Genomic DNA, 11,854 nt, shown 5'->3' on the forward strand with positions numbered 1-11,854 from the left:
AATTTGCATCCCGCACCACGAAAGCTTCTCACCCACACTTGCTCACAATGCAGCCAGCATTTAATAATAATGATACTGTAATAATGATAAAAATATAACATGAAGTGCCTTCATTAAAAAAAGCAACAGCTTCTGTTGTTGTTTTTGAGGAAATGCACTCTATGTAGACACTTAGCAACCTCCGTTAACAGCAGAAAATTACTTTTCACACAACCGCTTCTGCCTGAAGCTGTTTTCATTCATAGCTAACACTTGGCTGCTGCTGCCGCCGCCAAACAAACAAACAAGAGAGATGAAAGAAAGAGGAAGAAGATACCTTTTTCTGCCTAAGGGCCACATTCTCTCCTGGACACTTTCCAGGGGCCACATGCCACAAAGAGAAAGGGGGAGGGAGCAAAATACACTGGCTTACCTTTGGGCAAAGAGAGGGTGGCCACCAACTTGGACGGCTTTAAAAGAGAATTAGACAAATTCACAGAGGAAACGGCGATCAATGGCTGCTAGCCAGGATGGCCATGATCCACCTCCTCTGTCAGAGGCAGTGCACGGCAGTGAGGATGTGGGGGCGCAGGCCTGGATCCATAGCTGTCAAGCGTCCCTTATTTGGCAGGACAGTCCCTTATCCCAGGGCCATGTCCCGCTGCTGTCCCTTATTGATGATGTCCCTTAAATAAGCTACTGAAGGTAACGGGGCCCTTTCTATGTCCAGCTGTGCTTTGTCAACAACAAATTGTTGCTGTTTTTTTGTGTTGAATATATGCTATATGGTAATTTATGGATCTAATAGGTATCTAAAGCCATTTGCACGCAACAAAATATGTATTTCATCAAAGTAATTGTTGATCCCTTATTTTGGCTGCTGATCCCTTATTTTCGAGGCTGCTGGTCCCTTATTTTCAAATCTGTAAGTTGACAGCTATGCCTGGATCTGCTGGGGGAGACAGCATGTTTTGCCTCAAGCAGAATATCCTGGGCTGGCTCTTCCTAGCGAGGCAGTAAGGGGATGGCAAGGGGGCACAGCAGGTATAAATGACCACCTTTTCGTTGGCATCCATCTGTCTCAATAGACAATGGAGTGTGCCCGTCAGGATGAAGTGCTGTGTTGGCAGCACCCAAATGACCTCCCAGGGGTGCAAGTCTGGGCTGTGTGTCTGGAGGTCTTGGGCTGCCCAGACAACAAGAGCTCCCTCTCTGCCTCACTGATATGGTCCAAGGGAAAGCAGAGCAAGATGTTTGGCACCTGCTTGCCTGCAGGAGATGCTGGAAGGAGGCGTACAAGGAGTCATCTAACCACCTTAGGGACTCTGCTCTGGACTTGTGTAAAGTTTACTTCTTAGCCTTTTCGTCTTGAACTCCTTGAAAGAACAAGGTGATATATAAATTTAATAAATAAAAATAAAATGACAGCACAAAGCAGTGTCTGCACAGGAGATTTCAGCCAACCCCAAAGGAACCTTCATGCAGAGCAAGACCACTTTGTGCATTCTTCATGGTCCAGACAAGGCAGTGAAATTCGAAGCATCCTCAGCCGCCTAGCATCTCTGAGTCATAGGATCTCTGATACATGCATGCATATCAGGCATACGGCATCTGAGTTGTGCCAAGCATGGCGCTGAAGGAAAAGTCTGCTCTTCTCATGTATTGAAGTCCCATCCTTAAAAATAACTGACCACCAGTCCAGTGCCAAGGGTCAAGATTCTCTCTCTTGAATGGTGAGCCTCCGAATGGATACCAGCAATAGCTGTTGCTCCCTCTCTACCCCACCCACAGCACTTAACCCTCTTAATAAGCAACAACAACAACTTCTGGCCTTATCCATAAACAAAAGGTCTGGAGTCTTAGCGTCCATCCTTCTCATCTCTGGGTCTTTCCAGACTTGCTGCCTTCTCATCTTGGAGAGCGGAATGGGATAACAAAGCTCGCATTTGGAAACAAAGCCCTCGTCACATAACAGTTCATTTTATATTTGTCCCTACCACCAGTAGAAGCCCACTGGGGCCCTCCCAACTCTACAGTTCTGTGAACCAACGCTGTGATGCCAGCATATCAGGGCAACAGACCAGATGGTCCTTTGGGTCCCTTCCAAATCTATGATTCTGCAAATTTGGCTGAATCTCAATGACATTTCAGACTTCCATGCAGCTCTTCAGCTTTCCTTTTCAGAGCTTGAAAGAAGAAGAGGTTGTGGGCAAAGCAGCTGTTTCCTCTTCCACCTCCCCACCTCCCCTCCCCCAGTGCTGCTTCCCCATCTGAAGCCCCCAAAATCCCCCTGTCCCCATGTGAGACTTTTCCTCTGGGCGAAGCAGCCATTCCTTCAGGCTGGCTTCCACTGAGTACCAACATTCCACAACAGGTCCTACACCCTCAGAATGTTTGTAGACATTCTGTGAATTCTGTGGCAGCACAGGCACCTTGATCAATGGCCTTAAAAGAAACCTAAGGATTTTCTAATTTCTGTTTGTTTGCTAATTACTACCGAACATGTAAGGAGGTAGTTTACAAATCACGAACCTTTTCCAACGTTTCCAAAGTCACTTAAGGTTTTTTGTGTGGCATGGTGGTGGTGGAAAGAGTATAAATTGTTCCATAGTAGTGCTCTTTTGATGCCTTCCCCAGCTTCATCACATCCCTGAAAGTTCAGCTCCCTTTACCTCATGCTAAGTCCCACCAAAGTGAGGAACATTATTCAGAGATGTTTTAAACCTGCAGATTCAGTGCCAGGTAGAGTTGGCACCAAACCTGCACGTTTAAAAGGTTTCCTATGAAGCAGGCCAGCATTACTGATCTGCTGGAGTCACCCATTTCAGACACAACTATTCAAAATCCAAAAGGCCAAAAAGGATTTATCATTTGCTATTGTGTTCTCCAGTTGAAATATAGGGATGCTAAAAGGTAAAGGGTAAAGGGACCCCTGACCGTTAAGCCCAGTCACCAACGACTCTGGGGTTGTGGTGCTCATCTCACTTTACTGGCCGAGGGAGTCGGTGTTTGTCCACAGGCAGCTTCCGGGTCATGTGGCCAGCATGACTAAGCCACTTCTGGCGAACCAGAGCAGCGCACAGAAACGCCGTTTACCTTCCCGCCGGAGTGGTACCTATTTATCTACTTGCACTGGTATGCTTTTGAACTACTAGGTTGGCAGGAGCTGGGACCGAGGAATAGGAGCTCATCCTGTCATGGGGATTCAAACCGCCAACCTTCTGATTGGCAAGCCCAAGAGGCTCTGTGGTTTAGACCACAGCGCCATCTGTGTCCCTTCCCCAAATCAGTGCTGTCCAGATGTTTTGGACCACATCACCCCCAGCCAGCCTGACCAATGGTTCGTGGTGGTGGGAGCTGTAGTTCAAAACATCTGGGTGCCACCCAGCAGGAGCAGGTGGGCCATACAAGTTCTTTGACTGATGCCTAGAGATGAGATGGTTTTGCCCTTTCCATACCATGTGTTCTTTTCCTCTAGAATCTTTGTTTAATCAGAATACCTTCCAAGACTGAAGCATCATGTTGAGTTCAGCAGCAATGGAAGCTTCCATGGGCTATGTTCTGCCTCCATGGCCAGAGGCAGCAGTGTTTATGAATGCCAGTTTCTGGAAATGGCAGGAGAGTAGAATGCTGTTGCACTCAGATGGGCACCAACTTGGACGGCTTTAAAAGAGGATTACACAAATTTGTGGAGGAGGAGAGAGCTATCCATGGCTACCAGCCATGATGGCTCTGCTCTGCCTCACCAGTCAGAGTCAATGACACTTCTGAATACCACTCTGGAAACCACAGGTGCAGAGAGTGTTCTATCGCTTGGGTCCTGGTTGTTGGTTCCCCATAGACATCTCATTGGCTACTGTGAGAACAGGAGTCTGGGCTGGATGGGCAAGTTCTCACAGTGGTCAATCAGATGTCCATGGGAAACCCTCATGCAAAATCTGAGCACTGTTCCATACTGTTGTGTCCAGCAACTGGAATTCGGAAGCACTACTGCTAGATCTCCAAGAAGGGAGATTCTGACTATAATAATAATAATTTATTATTTATACCCCGCCCATCTGTCTAGGTTTCCCCAGCCACTCTGGGCGGCTTGCAACAGAATATTAAAATACAATAGTCTATTAAACATTAAACGCTTCCCTAAACAGGGCTGCCTTCAGATGTCTTCTAAAAGTCTGGTAGTTGTTCTTCTCTTTGACATCTGATGGGAGGGCATTCCACAGGGCGGGTGCCACTACCGAGAAGGCCCTCTGCCTGGTTCCCTGTAACCTCACTTCTCGCAATGAGGGAACCGCCAGAAGGCCCTTGGCGCTGGACCTCAGTGTCCGGGCGGAACAATGGGGGTGGAGACGCTCCTTCAGATATACAGGACTGAGGTTGTTTAGGACTGAACATTAGGAGGAAATTTCTGACAGTAAGAGCTGTTCAACAGTAAAACAGACTACCTCAGATAGTTTCCTTCATTTGACGTTTTTAAACAGTGGTTCGATGGCCATCTGTCAGGGATTCTTTGTTGTGATTCCTGTATTGCAGGATTCTATGATCAATCTCTTCCGGAACCCCAGCTCAGAGCATGTTGGGATGTCAGATAGATTCCTTCTAAAGCTTCCCCTAGAATCTTCCAAGGCTCTTCTTACTCCTTTGCAAATGTTCCATAGCTGAACCTTTTCTTACAGAAATTTCTCTGAAGCCAGCTGAGCAACAATAATCTTGAAAATACTTATTCTATATATAGTTGGCAATTATATAAGTATGCCATGATTGACATTATATGTGAGGGATGGGGGAGGAGCAATGAGTGCACACATTTGGAGTGCAAAGTTGGTTTCTCCTGCAAAAGCCAAACCTGATACCGTATTCTGCAGCGCCCTGGGGAGTGCAAAGCAGGGGTGGCTACCAGCAGCTGGGGAACATTTTTCTGGCCCTCCATATCACAGAATCATATCGTAAAGTTGGAAGGTTCCCCTAAGGGTCATCTAGTCCAACCCACGACTATGCAGGAATTACAGCTAAAGAATTCCTGGCAGGTGGCCATGCAAGTTCTTCCTAATGCTTAGTCAGAATCACATTCCTTGTCATTCTAATCCATTGGTTTGGGTCCTCACCTCTGGAACATCAGGAAGCAAGCTTGCTCAATCTTCCATGTGGCAGACTCTCAGGCATTTGAAGACAGTTATCTGTATAGTCAAAGCTATGGTTTTCCCAGTAGTGATGTATGGAAGTGAGAGCTGGACCATAAAGAAGGCTGATCGCCGAAGAATTGATGCTTTTGAATTATGGTGCTGGAGGAGACTCTTGAGAGTCCCATGGACTGCAAGAAGATCAAACCTATCCATTCTGAAGGAAATCAGCCCTGAGTGCTCACTGGAAGGACAGATCCTGAAGCTGAGGCTCCAGTACTTTGGCCACCTCATGAGAAGAGAAGACTCCCCGGAAAAGACCCTGACGCTGGGAAAGATGGAGGGCACAAGGAGAAGGGGACGACAGAGGACGAGGTGGCTGGACAGTGTCCTCAAAGCTACCAGCATGAGTTTGACCAAACTGCAGGAGACAGTGGAAGACAGGAGTGCCTGGCATGCTCTGGTCCATGGGGTCACGAAGAGTTGGACACGACTAAATGACTAAACAACAACAACAACAAATCCTATCCCCTCTCAGTCTTCTCTCTCCAGGCTAAACTTACCCCTCAACTGCTCTTCATTAGGCTTGGTTTCCAGACCCTTGATCATCCTGACCTCTCACTCCTCTGCACATGGTCCAGCTTATCAATATCCTTAAACTGTAATGTCCAGAAGTAGACACAGTATTCCAGGTATAGGCAGAAGAGAGTGATATGATTACTTCCCTTGATTAGGACACTAGACTTCAGTTGATGCAACCTAGAACTACATTAGATTTTTTTGCTGCTGCATCACACTGTAAACGCATGCTAAGCCTGTGATCTCCTAAGCCCCCTAGATCCTTTTCACAAGTACTGCTATCAAGCAAGGTGCCCCCATCCTGTATTTGTGCATTCAGCTATTCCTACCTAAGTGTTTAACGTCATTATTTAGTGAAGCATTAAGTAACGGACCAGGAGTTTTGTTCAAACTGCCTTTTTTTTCATAGCCAGTAGGGCTTTGTACCTAAGCATACATTAGTCCCTGTTGAAATTTGTTTTGTTAGTTTTGATCAAGTGATGGGAAAGATCTCCCAGGTCCTGGAGCTAAGAGAGTTGGGCAAAGAATCAGATCTGCTATCAGGCAGCTCCCAGCATTTTTCCAGCCATTCCAACCAATCCATGGAAAGGGCAATAAGGAAGACTTTTCTTTATGATTGCCGCTTGGTGGATCAGAGGAACGCTGTTGACATAGTCCATCTTGATTTCAGTAAAGCATTTGACAAGGTCTCCCATGATATTCTTGCAAAGAAGCTGGCAAAATGTGGGTTGAATGAGGTGGATTTTTAGCTGGTTGACTGACCGAACCCAAAGAGTTCTCATTAATGATTTGGTCAAGTAGCAGGTTTTAAGTTGAACAAACAGAAAACGAAAGTACTGGACAAAAATTTAACAGCGGTTGAAAGGGAAAAGTTTCAGAGTGAAACGGGGTTAATGGTAGCAAAGAAGGTGAAATACCTGGGGATTAATTTGACATCTAAGAATGTGAATTTATTTAAAGATAACTATGAGAAATGCTGGTCAGAAATTAAGAAAGATCTAGAAGTATGGTCAAATTTGAGACTTTCCTTGTTAGGCCGTACTGCTGTCATTAAGATGAATGTCTTGCCTAGAATGTTGTTTTTATTTCAAACATTGCAGATTGTAGACAAAATGGATTGTTTCAAGAAGTGGCAAAAAGACATATCTAGATTTGTCTGGCAGGGCAAAAAGCCCAGAATAAAATTTAAGATACTAACTGATGCAAAAGAAAGAGGGGGGTTTGCCCTGCCGGACTTAAAGTTGTACTATGAATCAGCGGCGTTTTGCTGGCTGAAAAGCTGGCTGCTTCTTGAAGACACAGACATTTTGGATTTGGAAGGGTTTAACAACAGATTTGGCTGGCATGCATATATATGGTACGACAAGGTAAAAATTCATCAAGGTTTCAAGAACCATATTGTTAGGAAAGCATTGTATAAGGTTTGGATTCGATATAAAGATTTGTTGGAAAATAAAACCCCCAGGTGGTTGTCACCAATGGAGGCTAAGGAAGTGAAAAAACTTAATATGGAATCCAAATGGCCAAAGTACTGGGAAATTATAGAACAGGAGGAGGGAAAAGTGAAATTGCAGAGCTATGAGAAACTGAAGTCAAAAGTAAGAGACTGGCTTCATTATTATCAGATAAATGAAGTCTTCAAACAGGACAGGAAAATGGGCTTCCAGGTGGAGAGGTCAAAATTAGAAACAGAGCTATTGGAACCCAATACTAAGAATTTGTCAAGAATGTATAACCTGCTGTTGAAATGGAATACACAGGATGAGACGGTTAAATCAGCTATGATTAAATGGGCGCAAGATATTGGTCATAACATTATGTTTGCTGACTGGGAACAGTTATGGACCACCGGTATAAAGTTTACGGCATGTAATGCCTTGAGAGAGAACATTATGAAAATGATTTACAGGTGGTACATGACCCCAGTCAAGCTTGCAAAAATTTATCACATGCCCGATAATAAATGTTGGAAATGTAAGGAAACTGAAGGTACTTTCTACCACCTTTGGTGGACGTGCCCAAGGATCAAGGTATTCTGGGAAATGATTTATAATGAAATGAAAAAGGTGCTTAAATGCACGTTTGTGAAGAAACCAGAAGCCTTCCTCCTAGGCATGGTAGGCCAATTGGTGTCAAGGAAAGATAGGACGTTTTTTATGTACGCTACAACAGCAGCAAGAGTACTATTAGCGAAGTATTGGAAGACACAAGAACTACCCACACTGGAAGAATGGCAGACTAAGGTAATAGACTATATGGGACTGGCTGAGATGACCGGCAGAATCCGTGACCAAGGGAAAGAGACGGTGGAAGAAGATTGGAAGAAGTTTAAAATTTATCTCAAGAACTGTTGTAAAATTAATGAATGTTAAAATGTCTTGGGTAATGCAAAAAAGAATTGCAGTAATTAGTAATTGGATATGAGAAATAAGATCGAAAGAAAGTATTATACTGAAATTAGGGGATGCTGAAAAAATTGATAACAGGGATGCAGAAAGGGGAGGTATGGGGAAGTCGCTGAAAGAAGGCTTAAGAAATGAAAGGTTAAGAAATTATACGTGTTTATATGTTTGTATGTCTTGTATTGTGTTGTATTGTCTTGTATTATGTGTGGAAAAAACCAATAAAAATCTATTTAAAAAAAAAAACAAAGAGTTCTCATTAATGGTTCCCCGTCACCCTGGGGAAAAGTGACAAGTGGGGTGCTGGAGGGTTCTGTCCTGGGCCCATTGTTGTCATCTTTATAAATGACTTGGATGAAGGAATTGGAGGACTGGGTCCAAGCTAACAAAATGCTTTACAGTAGGGACAAATGTAAGGTTCTGAACGTAGGCAGGAAGAACCACCTGCACAAATATAGAATAGGGAAAACGTGGCTTACTAGCAGTACTTGAGAAAAGGATCTAGGAGTCTTGGTGGACCACAAACTTAACAGTGTGATGCAGCAGCAAAAAAACTAATGCTTTTCTAGGCTGCATCAACAGAAGTATAGTGTCCAGATCAAGGGAAATAAGAGTACTACTCTATTCTGCCTTGGTCAGACCACACCTGGAATAGTGTGTCTAATTCTGGGCACCACAATTTAGGATGGATGTTGGCAAGCTGGAAGGTGTGCAATGGAGGGCACATAAGATGATCAAGGATCTAGAAGCCAAGCCTTATGAGGAACAGTTGAAGGAGCTGGGTAGGTTTAGCCTGGAAAAGAGGAGCTTGAGAGGAGATATCATAGCCATCTTCAAATATCTCAAGGGCTGTCAGATGGAAGAGGGAGCGTGCTTGTTTCCTCCTGCTCTGGAGGGTAGGACCTGAACCAAGGGCTTCAAGTTACAAGAAAACAGATTCCAGCTAGACATCAGGAAGAACTTTCTGACAGTAAGAGCTGTTCAACTGTGGAATAGTCTCCTTGGAGGTTTTTAAGTAGATGACCCTTGGGTCCCTTCCCACTCTAAATTCTATGATTCCCATAAAAGCTCTGCACAGCTTACAAAATATTCACACCTCACCAAATAACTACCAATAGCAACACAGTACGAATCTGCTGGTCTCCTCCCCACTTCTGACAATCCATCAGAAATTTAAACAGAAATCATGTATTTACTCCACAGTGGGGGACCCCACACAACCATACCATATTAATATTCTGCCTCCAGACAATCCATGTTCTCTGCCAAAAAAATTGCTAAATTCTACAACTTGCATAAATTATGCAAATTAAGACAATTGTGTAATTTATTCAACTTTTGCTAGTCATGGGACATTAAATCCTGTCCCCCACAACTTGGAATCTCTTCCAGCTGTCTTTCTAGCATAAGAGCAGACATGGGGAATCCTTTTTAACCTGAGGTCCACATTCTGTTCTGGGGGACCTTCCTGGGGCCACATGCCAGTTTGTGGGCAGGAGCAGACGTAAAAGTTGGCAGAACAACAGGCATTAATTTTGCCTTCGTACCTTAGGCTGTTTTATACACTCACATGCACACCCCTCTCTCTATTCTCCATCCAGACAAGCAAGGAGTATTATTCCACATTCCAGCCAGGCAAAAATGCATGGGGGGGGGCAAGGAGGGCCACAGAGAGGTGTGGGGAGAATTCCAAGGGCCAGACAGAGAGTCCTGGGGGAAGCTGGCAGCCTAGTGGCCCCCAGTGCAGTTTTAGGCATTTCAGGTGCTGTCACCCACCCATATCCAAGCACAGTGCCATGAGGTCTAGAAACTTAATTTTTAAGAGAAAGGAGGAGGAAGAGCTCAAGAAGTCCCGACTCTCACATGATGCTCTCTTGTAGAATCATTATATACACATCAGCATCCTGAATATAACATTTGCCAGCCTGTGAGATCAGGTTGTCAGCTCTGAACAGAAACCAGTCACTTTGCTCCTGATGGTAGCTAATGGGACTCTTTATCTCACGGTTGTGGGTTCGAACTCCATGTTGGGCCAAAGATTCCTACATTGCAGGGGATTGGACAAGATGACCTTCATGGCCTTTTCCAACTCTACAATTCTATGATGCCACAAGATCAATATTTTTATCCCTCCCAGGAAGGCTCCCAGAACGTCCACAACCTCTGCCTAACTCAGCTTCTTTCCGAATTACAAAACCGACCAGAGCCAGAACCATCCTAAGCACCAGAGGAAAGCAAGCAACCCAAAACTTTGAGCTGGGGATGAAATGCTTCTGTGCGTGTGAACTTTTGTTCACTTGCTGTTTGTTGAATGTATATCCCAAAGGAGTCCAGGGCAGCACTTCCTGAAGAAGAAGCTGGTGAAGCCCGGAAGCCTGCACATTCCGAAACCAAATCCATCCAGCTGCCTCCCAAATTCTTATCCCTTTTTGCACTTTTGGTGCCACCTATTCCTTTTGCGGAGGCACAAACTGATCCCAGCCCAGGACTAGAAATAGGACAGGTCGCACCTGAAAAGTTACTTTTTTAAAAAAAAGTCCCCTCCGGTGGCTCCTTACCCCGAGAGTCGTCCTCTTGGTCCGATGGGTTGTTGGGATCCATTACTTCCGGGAGAAGCTCCCACCGCGCCTTGTCTCCATGCAGCGAAGCGAGAGGAAAGGTTATCTTAAAAGGAAAACTTGGAGGGGGGGGAGCAGGAAAAGCGAAGCCCAGCTGCTGCTCACACCAATTCACCTGCCTGACGAGCTAGCGCCACATCCAAAAGGGGACATCGGAAGGCGCCTCCCTTGGCTTGACACGGCCTGGCCGGCTTCCCAATTCGCCGGCTGACCCTCGCGGCTCGCGGGTCCTTCTCCAACATCTCGAGCAAAAGGCATACCGCTCTTTCTCCCCCCACTGTGCGCGAGCCTTTCAAACTCTCGGCTCCTCTCCCGAAATCGCCAGCTCTCTCGGACGAAAGTTCAGAAGCCGTGCGGAGGTGGGGGGGGAGGTGTGCGGTGGGGGGACACGAGGTTGGCAGAGGAGGATGAAGACAGAGCTCCTTGCAAGCGGTAAGGTTGCGGGGGGGGGGGTGGAAAGAGAGAAGACCAGCCTCCAAGCCACACTGTTGCATAACGCAAAGGGTTGCTATAATAATAACACATATAAAGTGGTGTGTTCCTTGGGGAGGAAGGAGGGAGGGAGAAAGAGCGTGGGGGGGGGGGGGGAGAGAGACGGAGAAGGAGAGGGAAAGGGAGAGAGAGAGTCGGCAGGAAGAATCAACGCTTAGGAAGGGGAAGGAAAACCCACCCCAAACATCTCAGGAAATACAGAATTGACTGAACCCCAGGAAGGCCCACAGGCGTCTCTCTCCTGATCATGGCTGGCTTACTTTCTGAGCATCCTCACACACCCTGGCTGCATTTGAGTCCCTTGTTGGCCAGAGAGGGGTCTTCCCCCCCAATAAAATAAAATAAAATCAGATCCTGGCAGGAATGGACTTGGGTGACTCTGCACTAGGGCACCAGCTGCACCTTCCTTGCTGCAGTGCCTTGTCCTATATTTACCTCCTTTTGGCAAGCCTCTGCTGCTGCTGGCGGGTTTGCATGGGCTCCAAGAGCAGCAGAGCTCCTGCCAGGAGCTGCACTGTTGTCATTTGCCCTTAACAGAGCTGCTGAGGAATCTAGAGGCTGCAGTGGGGGTGGGGGGAAGCAGGGGGGGTGCCTAAAAGGATGCAGGAATAATTTCTTGCCCTTGCCCTGTCAAGCCCACTGAACAGACCATAGAGGGATTAGC

At 45.9% G+C, this 11,854-nt stretch overlaps 1 protein-coding gene across 1 annotated transcript in view; it reads right to left on the bottom strand.

Moving 5' to 3' along the window:
- DAB2IP (DAB2 interacting protein) overlaps positions 1-11,129 on the bottom strand; it is a 304,877-nt gene extending 293,748 nt beyond the window's left edge. The window contains exon 1 of the mRNA XM_053373754.1: positions 10,639-11,129. Coding sequence (XP_053229729.1) covers positions 10,639-10,681 — 43 coding nt within the window. The 5' untranslated portion in view covers positions 10,682-11,129. The remainder of the gene's footprint in view (positions 1-10,638) is intronic.
- Between the last annotated feature and the right edge of the window lie 725 nt (positions 11,130-11,854).

This window comes from Podarcis raffonei, chromosome Z, assembly GCF_027172205.1.
Source record: "Podarcis raffonei isolate rPodRaf1 chromosome Z, rPodRaf1.pri, whole genome shotgun sequence".
NCBI lineage: Eukaryota > Metazoa > Chordata > Lepidosauria > Squamata > Lacertidae > Podarcis > Podarcis raffonei.